Source organism: Coprinopsis cinerea (genome assembly GCF_000182895.1).
Source record: "Coprinopsis cinerea okayama7#130 chromosome 8 map unlocalized cont3.8, whole genome shotgun sequence".
Taxonomy (NCBI): domain Eukaryota; kingdom Fungi; phylum Basidiomycota; class Agaricomycetes; order Agaricales; family Psathyrellaceae; genus Coprinopsis; species Coprinopsis cinerea.
The window spans coordinates 758,472-772,667 of record NW_003307537.1 but is presented as its reverse complement, the minus strand read 5'-3'; the positions used below and the strand labels follow the sequence as shown (position 1 = coordinate 772,667).

General features: G+C 51.5%; 5 protein-coding genes across 5 annotated transcripts; 3 read left to right on the top strand and 2 right to left on the bottom strand.

The window, feature by feature from the left end:
- Positions 1-3: 3 nt before the first annotated feature.
- On the bottom strand, positions 4-1,678 carry CC1G_03416 (hypothetical protein; the record flags this gene model as incomplete). Its single annotated transcript, XM_001835582.2, has 4 exons — positions 4-1,134; positions 1,202-1,360; positions 1,421-1,618; positions 1,673-1,678. 4 exons carry the CDS (start codon positions 1,676-1,678, stop codon positions 865-867), a joined length of 633 nt encoding a protein of 210 aa, XP_001835634.1. The 3' UTR covers positions 4-864.
- Positions 1,679-2,870: 1,192 nt separating this feature from the next.
- CC1G_03415 (NOT2 family protein) lies at positions 2,871-5,242 on the top strand (the record flags this gene model as incomplete). The annotated part of the gene is made up of 7 exons (XM_001835581.2): positions 2,871-3,671; positions 3,777-3,863; positions 3,920-4,004; positions 4,058-4,310; positions 4,363-4,572; positions 4,672-5,012; positions 5,069-5,242. The coding sequence occupies 7 exons, from the start codon at positions 2,871-2,873 to the stop codon at positions 5,071-5,073; spliced, it is 1,782 nt and encodes a 593-aa protein (XP_001835633.2). The 3' UTR covers positions 5,074-5,242.
- A 404-nt stretch (positions 5,243-5,646) lies between these two features.
- Positions 5,647-7,401, top strand: CC1G_03414 (geranylgeranyltransferase type I; the record flags this gene model as incomplete). Its single annotated transcript, XM_001835580.2, has 10 exons — positions 5,647-5,788; positions 5,842-5,878; positions 5,941-6,053; positions 6,131-6,198; positions 6,236-6,405; positions 6,475-6,607; positions 6,683-6,728; positions 6,788-6,987; positions 7,058-7,163; positions 7,229-7,401. The coding sequence occupies 10 exons, from the start codon at positions 5,647-5,649 to the stop codon at positions 7,399-7,401; spliced, it is 1,188 nt and encodes a 395-aa protein (XP_001835632.2).
- Positions 7,402-8,307: 906 nt separating this feature from the next.
- On the bottom strand, positions 8,308-11,416 carry CC1G_03413 (hypothetical protein; the record flags this gene model as incomplete). The annotated part of the gene is made up of 5 exons (XM_001835579.2): positions 8,308-9,071; positions 9,125-9,398; positions 9,459-9,575; positions 9,626-10,591; positions 10,643-11,416. 5 exons carry the CDS (start codon positions 11,414-11,416, stop codon positions 8,308-8,310), a joined length of 2,895 nt encoding a protein of 964 aa, XP_001835631.2.
- An 889-nt stretch (positions 11,417-12,305) lies between these two features.
- CC1G_03412 (oxidoreductase) lies at positions 12,306-14,069 on the top strand (the record flags this gene model as incomplete). Its single annotated transcript, XM_001835578.2, has 7 exons — positions 12,306-12,502; positions 12,562-12,686; positions 12,763-12,971; positions 13,028-13,445; positions 13,498-13,552; positions 13,644-13,820; positions 13,900-14,069. The coding sequence occupies exons 1-7, from the start codon at positions 12,349-12,351 to the stop codon at positions 14,067-14,069; spliced, it is 1,308 nt and encodes a 435-aa protein (XP_001835630.2). The 5' UTR covers positions 12,306-12,348.
- Positions 14,070-14,196: the final 127 nt, after the last annotated feature.

The window sequence follows — 14,196 nt, the reverse complement described above, 5'->3', positions numbered from 1 at the left end:
TCTGAGCTATCCATAACCGTAATGCCCAACTGCCTCACACATTAATCCTCACCAGCATCCTCATTAGCTTACCCGTAGCATTATTCCTTACCACGCCCCCAAACCAAACTCGAGCCTGAATGGGACTCTTTTCATTCACGGACTTCGTTCATACAGTCATTTCCACCATACCATTCTTTTTTCAAATCACTCTTTACCCGCATCCCGCCACCAAAGTCTCTTTGTTCGTCGGCCGGTTTCCCTCATTTACCTTTCTCCACCTTTTTGTTCTCCTCACCGTGTATTAGTTATCACCGCCAGAGTTTGCGTTTTGGGTCATCGTCGGTTGTGCTTGTACGTACCCCACATTGAATCTTGGTTCTCCGTTTCAACTTCCTTACAAGTTTACGATACCCTTACCAACCTTTGCTGCCGGTGATAACTTTTGCTCCCTGTTTGTTGGTTATTTATCGGTAGACAAAGTAATACGTGCGCTAGTCTTCTCCCTTTCCTGTGCGTTCACTCCTTGTCTGTAGAACCTTTCGGAGTTGTGTTTTTTTTTTTGAAGTTGGATTGTTATATGCCCGCCCGAGTCTGTCTTTTATGCTGTGTCCAACAAGTCAACTAGGTAAAACATGCAATTCAAGAAAATGTTATCTCGAATTCGGACCTTCTGAGAGCGCTTCTCCAGGTTGGTCGGGGCTATTGGGTTATTGCCAGACCTTCGTCGATGAATGCACAGTAATCCAAGTGCCGCTTATAGGGGGAGCGGTTTGCACCCAGACTGGGCCATACGTTCCAGTGGGTTAACAGTCGCTAAGCTTGCAGCGCTGATATACTCGAACGGCGAGGTCAGGATGACTTGAAACGACTGAGCCTGATCCGTCAGTCTTCCTCCACGTCAAGATCGCCTTCGACACCTGCTCCCTCTCCCGTATCGTCAAACATTTCTTCGTCGTACACTGCATCTGCGTCGTCTCCAAAGTCTGCAGGGTTTGTCCATGTTGTTTCGTCAAGCTGCATGTGGGTTGTGCCGTTAACCGCCGTGGTTGCTGCTGCGGCAGGTGCTCCTTGCGTAGCCTCTGCTATTTCTTGGATGGTTGCGAGCAAGGCGTCCATTTGGTCGCCGAAACGGTCCTCTAGTTCTTCGACGATCTGAAGTTCGGGTTTTCAGATAGTTAGCGAGGCGCTGGGAGGATATAGAATTGATGTCGTGGCTTACTACGTAGAGTTCGACAGCGGCGGTTGGTACGAGGTTGACGATTTGAAGTTTTTCAGCTTTGGTGAGGTCGTAGGGTTCGAGCTTTTTGACGAGGTTGGTTATGCTTTCTTCGGTTTGGGTGGAGGTCGGCAAATAGTCGGATGAGAGGTATTGGATTGCCTTGTAGACACTCAATCAGCTTCGACACTCTCTAACAATGCGATAGCTGAGGAAGTGTACCTCGACTTCAATTGTCCTTAGATTTTCACTCGTTTCGAGGACGGAGCCGATGTTGCCTGGTATAGATGTTCCCGCCGCTTCTTCATCCTTTTTGATCTTTTGGATTTTCTTGGTGCGTGCTATGTGGTCCTCTTCAAGCTCCTTGAGGAGAGAAAGGACTTCGTAGTTGGAGAGCAGAGCTGCTCGTGCATTTACGACCTAGGGGTTCCGCTGAGTTCAGATCGACGCAGACATAACGTGAATCCTCAGTACCTCCATGGTTTGACGTCTGGTTGATTAGGGGCGTTGGTATCTTGTGAACATAGTGGGCTTTTGGCCGTCGGTGAGAGTCAGTGACAAACGTCGGGCGCTTGTCGTCGGCAATTGAAAGTACCATCAAGGAAATTGAACCTCAGATAGATCGGGATGGTTGACGGTCGTCATCGGACCCGGGTCGTCTTTTCACTTGTTCCATATCTCCCGGCCATCGCTAGCGACGACGCAGTATTCAGCTCAGGGATATCGACGATGCCCATTGAAGATGGGTGACCAAAGGTTGCTTGCAGCTGATGCGCATTGCGCAGCCCTCGCGCAGCCGATTGCTCAGATCGCGGAAGCCGTCCGAGTCTGTTCACGAACTCGTCCCTTCTCACATTCGACCCAGACCCTGCAGGATGGAATGTCGACTTAACTGTTTCCCGCGGCGCACATGCTTGGATGCACCCCTGCAACACGCGATGTTGACCGGGAGACCCTGAGTCGTATCCCGACCTCCGAGCCAAGAGATTCATTCCCGGCTGCTGCACAGCTCGACAATGACTCCCTTCCGTTCTTACGGATTCAGCATGGGTTCGGACCATGTCCGCACAGTAGAGTACGCTTGTAACGGTCATAGAGTTTCCGTTGAGGGTGTGAGTAACTTGAATCCGGTGCATCGTTTCATGGATCATTCATCCGTGCTTCCGTTCATGGATAGTTTCTTCTGGATGAACCTGGCGTTGAGAGATGAAGTATTTCGTAGTTTGCATATTGGTAGAGCAGTATGGAGTCAGATTCGTAGAGAATTCAAGAACTCTGTGCCGGAGAGGAATTGGGATTACTTGGGGATGAGGATAACATAAGCGGATAAATAGGGTCAAACAAAGGGAGGTCAAACCAATTGACATACCTTTCTGCAATTTCCTACAAAATACCAGAATCTATTCAGATCGACTGCGAACGAGGTACGCTTGCGCACAACTCATCTAATCTATACATCCCTTCTTATGCTTCTCATTTATCGTGTTTTAAGACTAAGCTTTTCCGTCAAAAGTCATGAATCGTGCAGGTAAGAAGATCCAATTCCAGCCCTTGTCGTCTCCACGAATATCGAGGCTGAACAGGCCCAGGACAACCACAGCAACGAGGGCCAAGTTTAGCGACGACACCGGGCCTTGCAAACCAGTTCCGACCGCCGTTTCCCAACTACGGGATGCCACCAAGGAACGTCAATGTCCTACAAGCTGCAGGTTATGTTCCCGGACTTCAACCGAACAGTCATCGAACGCCTTCCCAACAATCAGTGCAGAGTATGACCCCTCAGCCAACCCCGGGATTCATGCAAGCAAGAGCGCAGAGCAGTTATGCCTTTGGTGCAGGTACCCTTGGCCAGCATCAAGCATCGGCAGGTTTGCAGCAACAGCAGCAATTATCGTCCCAGCAGCAGCAGCAGGCCAACGGAACCTCCAATTCGATGCCACCCCATCTATCGCAGTCCTCTGTAATCGGTACTCCCTCAATATCCTCAACGAGCGAGGTTGCACTCGACCCCAACGATTTTCCTGCCCTTGGATCAACATCGACAAATAACACGACCACCAGCACGCCCGCAAACGTTACCAATGCGACGAGCTACGCAAGCCATGCAGGTACCGCCGCTTCATTAGGTGGTTCAGGGACCGGAGCGAACGCTGGGACAATTGGAGGCGGATCAGGGAACCAACCGAGGGACTTTACTCAGGACGATTTTCCTGCCCTTGGAGGCCAGTCACACGCGAACCAGAGCCAAAACCCATCAGGAAACCAGAGCTCAAGTCAAGACAGCATACCTCATCCCCCTGGCCTGAACGGTTTCCAACACGACTTCCAAAGCCGTGCAAGGAGCTTGATAGGGGACTTGACATCCTCCGGCCTGCAAGGTACACCCGGTTTGCTTAATTTGCAACATACCCAAACACGGAATGTCCATCCAGGTTTCCAACAAGGCCAGCCAGAGAGTGAAAAGCAACAAAGGGTGCGTATCGGTGTATTTCGTTGTTCAATGTTGTGTCCCCCCTTTTCTCCGTCATCGCTTTGTTCATTTTTTTGATCATGTCGTCGCTAATTGGCGAGGCTTTAGAACCTGAAGCTTAGCCAGCCAGCGCATGCCGTTTCGAATCCATCCAACCTTACATCTCGTTCACAACAAACCGGCGGTAGTGCTACCGTGGGTGAACTGCCTCTGTCACGTCATGGAATCTAACCCGCGTCTCTTGTTTACAGAACGGCGCAGGACAGGCCTCTTTAGCATCACATCTCAACCCACCCCCAGGCGTACCACCGCCGACAGGATCGTATGCTCAGCAAGGTAGGTTTGTGAATGACATCGTTACCCCGAGCATCTATATATCGCTCCAATAGGTGATGCCAATAACGCAAACCCCAACGGAAGCTCACATCCCAACGCCGCCGCTGCAACGTCGAACCCAAACCCGGCGGGTCACCCTCAGCATCCGCAGACGCCTGCTCAGCAGATTCTCATCAGTGCAGCAGACCGATGGGGCCTGTTATCACTTGTTGCTTTGATGAAGAATGCGAGCACGGAGCTTGATCACGGTCTGAGTAGCATAGGGACGGACTTGGGGACGATGGGTTTGGACATGTCGTTCCCTGGGTGAGTAAAACTCTGGCGTCGTGCGATCATTTATTAATTTGCTTGTTTTTAGGAATCTCTATTCTACGTTCATCACACCCTGGGCAGACCAGTCTGCAGCACACCAAGTGGAGCCCGACTTCCGGCTACCACCTTGTTACTTGAGTGTACAGGCACCACCTCCAGGACCAATGAAGGCTGCATTGTTCAGTGATGAGACACTATTCTTCATGTTCTATTCAAGCCCAAGAGACGCCCTTCAAGAGGTGGCTGCGCAAGAACTGTACGTGTCATTTTCTTCCCAATTCCTACGCCCTTGTCTTCCCCTTTTGATGATCGTGGGCGAGCAACATTACTTACGCATGTTCCTTCATAATCGCAGGTGGAATCGTAACTGGCGATGGCACAAGGACCTTCGGCTGTGGATCACAAAGGAAAGCGGTACTGCACCTTCTCAAAAGGTGCCAGGCGGCGAGCAGGGCTTGTACACGTACTGGGATCCTGAAAACTGGTCCAAGGAGAGGAAAGATATGACAGTTTTGTATGCTGATTTGGAAGAGAAGTCGCAACCAGCCTTCCTGCACGGTCCAGGACTCGTGTTGGCGCAACAACACCAGGGTCAAGGAGCAACTCAACCTCATACACCATCGGGCCAATTGAATGCTCAATTACCGAGCCAAATTACCCCATCCCAACGAGCTTCATTCCAGATGGGTGTAACAGGTATGTCATCAATGCACCTTCCCTCGCTAAGACTCTTCTAACTCGTGTTCTCATAGCGTGAGGCTGAATTCCAGTTTGTTCTAACCTTTTGTAATTACTCAACCATACCATTATTCTCTTCCACTTCCACTCCCCTGTCATGCATCCATTTCCTCTCCTCTCTTGCGAACTGTGTATTACCTGTGTACTTGATTGTCAGTATCATCCTCTAACACTGCTTGTTTCATCCAGTTCCCCCGGGCTGAGGGACGTACACTCCGTGTAAGTCGACCTGAAGACATGTCCGTGGCCCGGCGCGCCATCGTCTGTTGGTGTTTCTGAACCCGAGGGTGTCATTAGAGTTGAGGATCGTTTATGAATTGTAATCCCTCGTTGCATCCATAAAGCTGAGAATCGAACGTGGAAGCTGGTTTTACACTCCGCGCGACGACGATGCGCACCGAAGTGATATTACCAGGGATGATTACTAGCTTCCGAGGGCTGATGATCGAACACTTTTCCCTCCTCAGACCCAAGGGTTGATATTCCAGGATTATGGGGCCATCCAACTATTTAAACCGACGGATTCTGGGCGAAAAATGTAGTCCATTTCCCCATAGCGCCCCAGTCCAGCGTCTTTGAAGCACCTGCCAAAATGATTGTACCCAAGTCGGCAACGGGCTTGACTTACTTCCTTGATCCCTTTCAGTTCTCAGTTGATATCTTGATGGCGAACCATCTCCCAGCCCTCTTTCGTTCAGGACATGTTAATTCGGGCAAACGTTTTCTTAACACTGGTGCGTGTATTCTGTCGCGAGGGATGTGGTCAGGCTAACCTCAATTCTGCTAGGCTTTCCCGCGTCCTCAACTGACCTGGATGGCGGGCGGTAAATCCTGAACCCTGATTACGGGCCAAAGGGGTACTGATTGGTTGACATCCCCTATACAGGCTCGGGGTCGCGTTCTACTCTCTAGGCACCATGGACCTCCTTGGAGCCCTGCCAGAACAGCGAGAGCGAGACCGTGAAATCTGGACCGAGTGGCTCTGGGAACAACAGACGGGTGGGTATGCGCCATCGCTTCATTCGCTTATCATCTCCGGTCCGCGAGTGCTCTTGCTGACGATGCTTCGAGATCAGAGGGCGAATGTGGATCTGGCTTTAGACCAAGTCCTTTTATGACTGGCAAGCATCCAGAGGATGTAACGGTGCGTTAAAGAGCTGGCTAATTACGCGATCATCAAGCTCAACGGAGAGATCGCGCCCCAGGTCCCCTGCACAAAATACGACTCTCCTCATGTCATTATGACCTACACTGCTCTGCTGTCGCTCGCAATGCTTCGCGACGACTTTTCAAAGCTAAATCGCGCAGGAATCATCAAATTCCTGCGGAACTGTCAACGGCCGGATGGAAGGTATGGCCGTCCTTTCAAGGCACTTTGGAAAAAAGAGACTAAAACTTTGATTTACTGCGATATCTACAGTTTCTCTACTCTACCGGGGGACGGGGAGTCCGATCTTCGAACCCTTTACTGTGCCTTTGCAATCAGCAGTATGCTCGATGATTGGTCCGGAATCGATGTTGAGCGTGCACTTGAATTTGTCGCTTCGTGTCGGGTGCGTAGGGCCCTCACGCCCACTCCACACAGTCTATGGAACCTTTCATCTAACCCCCGATGCTGATGCCATTAGACATACGAAGGTGGCTACGGGCAGACTTCGTTCTGCGAAGCGCATGGTCTGTTACTTCCACCGACTTTTCAGAGATCGCACCGGGACTGAAGTCCAATGGGACAGGGGGCATCACCTACATTGCACTGGCCTCGATCTACCTGGCTCCACCTCACCTGTCGGAGAAATTCCGCTTAACCCCTGCTGAAAAGGAGCGGACTATACGGTGGCTAATGAGCAACCAGTCCAAGTGTGGAGGCTTTTGCGGGAGAACCAATAAAGAAGCCGATGCCTGTTATTGCTTTTGGTGCGGTGCTGCCCTCAAGGTGAGCGAAAGTGAACGATCCACCCCATATCTGACATGTAATCTCATGATTCGGCTTCTTGTAAACCCAGATACTTGGCGCTAGCGAGCTAGTCGACACAAAGGCCATGGCGGAATTTCTTGCGAGTTGCCAATTCAAGTTTGGTGGAATTGCGAAGGTTCCCGGAGAACATCCAGGTACCTTGTCTCTTGGAAGCAGAATTCCAGTTCCGCTGACAGTATGGGTGTGAATAACCTGACAGACCCGTACCACACCTATCTCTCATTGGCGGCTATCGCCATGTATCCCCCTGAAGTGGATGGAGACGTTCCGGACAGCGAGACTTGGAAACTCGAACCTCTTGATCCCCTCCTAAACGCCAATCTTTCCACAGCTGCTTGGGTGCGAAAGCACGTCCCAGCTCGGCCAACCTGATCGTCGCCCCAACGTCTCCCAGAATTTCTGTATTTATTGGGTGCTTCAGCTTTTCCTCATGTCAGGGTTTAAACTTTCATCTCCATGGACTTGCCAATGTTGCGGTGGCCTGATAACATATCCAATGCCATGCGTTTCCCTCTCTCGGCGTGCCCGTTCCAACCGCAAAGTTTGTTCTTCTACTAAAAGTTCCTGGTTCGTCGATCAATTAACTGGGACATATAGCTCGTGTCACCGTCCTCGAGGCTGATTGGGGGAGCGGATCGAAATTTCCTTCATTCCGGGTTATGCTTCGGCCCTCGTGGGGACGTGCTCGTGTCACAATGGGACCTTCGGCCTTTAAAGAGCCTTTCGATAGAGAAAGCAAAGGTACTTCCCAAAACACGCCTGAGGCCTCAGTTGTGCCTATGGTTTTTGGTGGACGCCGTGTTACCTGGGACGGTGTTCAAATTCGAATTTATCTGATCCATGGGCCCAGAGAGCTGTTCCTTACTGAGTTGGAAAGTTAGATACATGCTCCGCAGTGCTTCCAAACTCAAGCGCTCACTGACCTGCTCGGACCGGAGATAGTGAATGAGTTACAGTAAGCTTAAGAACTCTAACCTTGTTTCACCGCCAATGGCAGGTGACCAGCGTCAGTGCTCCCTTTAGAAGTAGCAAAGACTACGCCACGGGTGACATCGGCTTTCGTCGTGTAGACTTGTGCAATCCTTCTGTGCGAGTTGGCTGCTGCTGCTATGAATAGCCTCCACGCCCGCGGGAAGCGCCGAAAGATTAGCAATGGCCTGGACCTGTCGAATGCTCAATTTATAGCCAAAACCTCATGAATGCGATTTGGAAGGAATGCAACGATAGCAGGTATGAACATAGCATGAAAAGGTCCATGGAGGTGAAGCCAAGAAGGGGTTATAGCTGACCAGACAATCCCATCGAATCGACATCCGAAGAATCGACAACACTATCTGTGTCAATCCAGTTATTCTCGGCGTCCGCGTCCTCGAGTTTCTCCGCGACCACATTCTCTGAACTCCTCCCCGCCGCCGACGGCCGCCGTTTCCTCCATCCATGATCCTTGCTATCCCAAATTTCCAGCGAATCCCTCGTGAGACTCAGCTCCTGCGTATTCCCAGTCCCGGGCAAGTCTCGCTCCCTTACCGCCTTCTTGGGAAAGGCAAAAGAGCCAGCAGGCGCTGAAAAGACATCCTGATACCCCAGATCACTCGCATTGCTCCCCCCAGCTCCGACTGAAGGATTCGACCCATCATAGCTCTGGGCAAAAGCTTCGGAATTCGTCTGAGGATAGAAGGGTGTTTTGACTGGATGTAGATGTGCAGTGCGGGCCCACTTTTTGGCGCTCTTGGCTGAGCGGCCGGATGAGAGCTGTGCGCCGTGAGAGGATGAGCGTTGAAGAGAGTGGGAGCCTAAATCCCGGTGGTGGAAGACAGGTCGGATTGGTGTAGGTGTTTGAGGTCGGGGGATATGTGCGGTGTGTGGAACTCGTTTACCAGTACCGTTTGTTCTGAGAGATGGTGTTCTTGAACGAGTAAGTGAGAGCTTCTTAACACGAGAGGAAGTGGGTGTGTCGGCATTGTTGACCTGTATAGGTTCCAAAGGCCGTTTCTTCAATGGAGCGTCGTCCGTCGACGGGAACTCGACCTTTCCCTCGACATCTAGAGCCACGTTAATTCTCCTCCCTTTAATGAAAGGCGTAAACAAGACGTACCTGTAGCAGCAGCAGATTTCTTGGACGGTGAAGCAGGTTTAGCAGTCAAGGGCCTGGATCGGATCGCCGCCGAATGACCTGCATTGCTCTTACGTCTGAACCGACTCGTCCAGTCGCCACTGAGACTAAGATGGCGCTTCCCCCACTCTCGCATCGAGGTTGGCCCGTTGACGACGATCGCTTCCCCCCGCGAACCTCGCGTGAGACCCATAAAGATCAAGACCGCGAGCATGAGACAAAGTTGAGCAACGCCTAAACGCTTTTCGAGAAGGATCTGTAAAGGCGGGATATCGTAAACGATAGAATTATTAGAAGGTAGGGGATGGTCACTTACCTCTTCAGAGAGGTGCTCAACCCGCGAAACGAGTTGGTTATACTCGATAAGCATTTGCAGTCTCTGCTTCTCCCATTCATTCAGCATCTTTTGACTGTGAGTTCTTTGCGCACGGGTCTGGTAAAATGTAAGACTGGCGATTGAAGGAAGATAGCTGGTTTACGCACCACGCCCTCTAAACGACCGATGTCTTCTCCCAGTCGCTTGATGAGTTCCCGGATGGCACCATTCTGCTGGTCCATGTAGCGAGTGTAAAGAGTGTAGTTGGTTTCTAGCGCCGTGAGCTTGTTCATTATCGTTCGATAAACAGACTCTCCACCAGTGGTAGCGTGTATTGGGGGAACGCCGGTGGGATGACTTGGTGCGGCAGAAGCAGATGAAAGGATGATTACGGACGATGGGCCTTGGGAACTGCTTCGCTGTGATGAGGATGTATTGTTGTGGGCTTTGCCGTGAACAGGAGAATCACTGGGCGATGCGCGGGTTGACGTCGAAACCGCAGAGGTTGCCACAGCGGTGGATGAGGATGGGGCCGAAGCAGTTGGTGGAGGTTGTGGGACTGAAGGAGCGGTGTTTGTCGCTGAATGAGGGGATCCTGATCCCGGGCTAGCGAAGGTATCTGTAGAATGCGAAGGTATATAACTGTCATGATGAGAAGGTGGGTCGTGAAGTTCGTGAGAGTAAGGTTCTGCAGGTTTGGGTGGCGGAGGGCTATACGGATGTATATTGTGATTGGAGGGTGGTACGTCTGGGATTGCCGAGGCCAAGTCGCTCGAAACAGGCTGTGAAAGTTCCGCGGCCTTGCTTGAAAGGGCTGCCAATGTCTCGATGATGGTGGCGTCGATGCCTCCGTGCTCGTTTTCTGTTCGAGAAGAGGGACCTTCGCGCCCCGTCGATTCAGCGGTCTCGTCGGATAATTGTGCTTCAATGGACAGCGGTTTGATGTTCAAGGCCTCCGCCTGCTTGGCCTTGCTTTCCGCCATCCAAATGTCCCATTTCCACTCCTCCAGATGAGTTAGACCATACACTCGAAGTAACGAGACTGGGCAGTAGTATTCATTCCCGTAGTGGGAATGAAAGTCGATGCGAATGTAACGGTAGAAATCGCGTAGGGTTTCAGGAAAGCGGAATGTCTACGGCAATAATCAGAAAGACGATAGCGCTGCACGATGAGATGGACTTACCTGGACCCCTCGCACGTTCTTCGCTCGATATGTTCCGGCCTGCGTCCAGCCCTCAGAGTCGGTATAGGTCTTGGCCACGCTGACGCTGAAGTCTTTGAAGACACCGCTGAAGAACTCGTAATTCGCCAACTGCACGGTGTCTATGCGGATATCGTCGCATAGTTCCACGACCACGAATTTCTTCTCCTTTGTCTTGCAAGGGCTGAGCATATAACGATCCTTCTTCGATGAAAGGATTGACGCTGCCGATTTGGCTCCGCGATGAGCGGTATGTACTCGAGCTGAACAGTCGAGACTTGCATAGTTGAATCGGTCTGTTGTTGGTACTTGGAAATGAGGAAGGACTGTCTCTGCCGGATGTATTGACGCCAACTCTTCGTATGTGTGGGATATTGGTAGTGATCCATCTTGAGCATTAGCGCCTGCTGCTGGATCGTGACCGTTTCCTTCATTTCCAGACGTCGCCCCATTGTTTCCAGCACCAGAATTGCTTGAATTCTCTTGCTCTGTCTGTTTGTTGTTCGACTGATTGTTCTGGAGTTGTTGCTGCTTCGCTTTCCATTCCTCGAACGACAACAGAACCTCGTCCTCCGGTACCTCTAGCTGTGATGACTGGGACTGCAAGCAACATATTGGGGGACCGGGTCGCTTTGGCGCGTGCAGCGCTATGGCACGAAGAGGGTCATTAAGCGAGGTTGGTTCCGCGAATGCGGTTGAGGCGAATAGTAATGATATGACTTGCAGGGCCAATGGAAGTTGTTGCAGTCGAAGCATTGGTTGTGACAGCTGGTGTTTGCAACGTCGTCCACGTCGTCGAGAGCCCTGGCGACGTTGCTCAGATCTTGTCGGCGTCGTCTATGGCGGACAGTGTACGGTGGGGACGGTAGCAGCAGGACACGTCGGTAACACGTACTTGACGTAGTTCAATACTTGCCGCCCTTCGCATTGTTTCAAGCTCGAAGCCCATCACAGGGCGGCCATCAATCCACGTTCTAGGCTGGGAAACAGATAAGATCCGATCAAAGTCAATCTTATCTTATCTCTTTTCCTAGCCCTCCTCCCAAGCCCGCTGCACCATCTGCACCATACTCGACATGGACAATGATCTCCATCGAGGGACGATTACGCAGTGAGAAGTTATTGTGAGTTACTGATTTCCTCTGAGCTTAGTTTTTTATCTCTATTTCGCCAATTTCATATCGGTTGTATGACGTGAAGGAACTGTCTGAAACTCAGTCATCGCTCTTCTATCACGAAGGTAGGATCAAGCACTCATGGGATCTTTCAATGTCGACGTCTCTGCGGATCCCAGTTGCCGCTGTCCTAACGCCTTGCAATTCATGTGTCTGATCATCCCCAATAGCGACCGACTCGGAGGGCCTACGATCCCTACCACCAATCGCTTATCAGTGCCACTGTTACCCCGCCATCTCAAACCTACGAAACGACCATCTATCAAGAAGCAACCAAAAGACTGATGAAATGAGGTCTCGCTGGTGTAACATACGGTACCCGAGCAAAATGGCGAGATGACATCAGTCACAGGTTGAGCTTCGCTGCTACCGGTCTCCTCGTGAGCCGGCCAGATCATGTCCAATGCGGGTCAATGGCGTTATAAAGGGGCTGGACGAGCTTACTACCCGTCTCCCACTAAACCATCACTCTAAACACTCTACCAGTTGACGAGAATCCATATCCATCTCTAGATGACCGACCTCAGCTTGAAAGGAAGCGCGACCAACCCCTGGAGGGCGTATCTGGGCGAAATCTATTTCAGCAGAAAGCCCCCTCACCCACTAGGAACTGTATCTTATGCTGAAATCGAGAGGCAAGCGGAGGAGAAACTGAAGGATTACCCCGGTTCGTCGTTCTGCTCGAACCCTCTCCTACTTCCTAGATTAACACCCTTCACGGAACAGGATCCTTCGCCTATGCTGGAGGGAGCGCTGGCACTAACTCGACCAACCGTGCCAATCTGCGCGCATTCGAAAGATTTGCGATCATACCCCGCATGTTACGCGATGCAACGCACCGCACGCTCGAGGTAGGGATCCGCTCATTATGATAGCGTTTGTCGGCTGAAACCGACTAATGCACGCCCACTTCACACACGAATACAGACTACCCTCTTTGGTCGAAAGTTTCCCTCACCACTTTTACTAGCACCAATCGGTGTCCAAGGCATCTTCCACGCAGACGCAGAATTAGCGCCGGCGCGAGCTGCGAAGAACCTCAACATCCCTTACATCCTTAGCACCGCCGCATCGAGGACGATCGAAGAAGTGGCCGAGGCCAATGCTGATGGAGAACGATGGTTCCAGCTCTACTGGTATGTCCCTGTCCCGCCACCTAACCTCCAAACCTGATCTCAGAACAATACCCAAGGCCCAGAACAAACGAAGTAACCCGCTCCCTTCTCAACCGCGCCAAAGCAGCAGGCTACCATGCCCTCGTAGTCACACTCGACACCACTGTAATCGGTTGGCGCCCACACGACCTCGACCGCGCTTACCTCCCCTTCTCTTACGGCGTTGGCGTCCAAGTTGGCCTCTCCGACCCCGTCTTCATGGGCCGCCTAGGCAAACAACCCATCACCGAAAGCAATGTCAAATTCCCCCACGACACCGAGAAGCTCGATAAAGCATTCGAGGAGGGCGATGGAGCCGTTCGGGAAATGGTGCACCTTGGAATTGAGTGGATGAAGGAGGCCAATTCAGGAATCTATAGGACATGGGAGGATCTCGCGTTTTTGAGGGAGAACTGGGAAGGTCCGATTGTCTTGAAGGGAATCCAAAGCGTCGATGTACGTGATGATCGTAATGTCCGAGCTTCTAAACTAACAGCCACTGTCGTAGGACGCGGAGAAGGCGCTGAATTATGGCGTAGATGGGATCCTCGTCTCGAATCATGGTGAGTCACTCGGGCGCCTAGATAAACAACTGTTGGCCGCCACGAGTTCCGCCTCACCAAAGAAAATCGACTAACCTCGCTCCTCTAACAGGCGGTCGCCAAGTGGACGGCGCCATTCCATCCCTATACGCCTTGGAGAACATCATGAAGTCCTCCTTGGTCCGAGAAGCTCAGGCCTCAGGAAAGATCACGATCCTCTTCGATTCAGGAATTAGAACAGGCAGCGACATAATAAAAGCCATCGCCCTCGGAGCTCAAGGTGTCTTGCGTGAGTAGTGTCCTTGTCCCCGTTTTGACCTTTTCATTCGTGGTTCGCTGACTTGGACCCCCTTTGCCTGTTTCGACAGTCGGTCGACCGTACGTCTATGGCTCGGTTCTTGCAGGCCAAGCTGGAGTCGAACAGGTGATCAAGCACACCCTGGCCGATTTGGACACCAGCCTAGGCTTGTCGGGGTACAAGAATCTCAATGAGATTCAGGGTAAAGCCAGCGAAGTGTTGACGAAGTTGGATCTGTAATGAGTTTTACGTCTTTCGCACATTCCGCAGCATCACCCATATACCCGTTTCATGTATCCTCCGAGATGCTATAACCTATTGGAAGAATTAGAGACTGGAAGCGGAGACGCATCCTGAGCGGCCATCG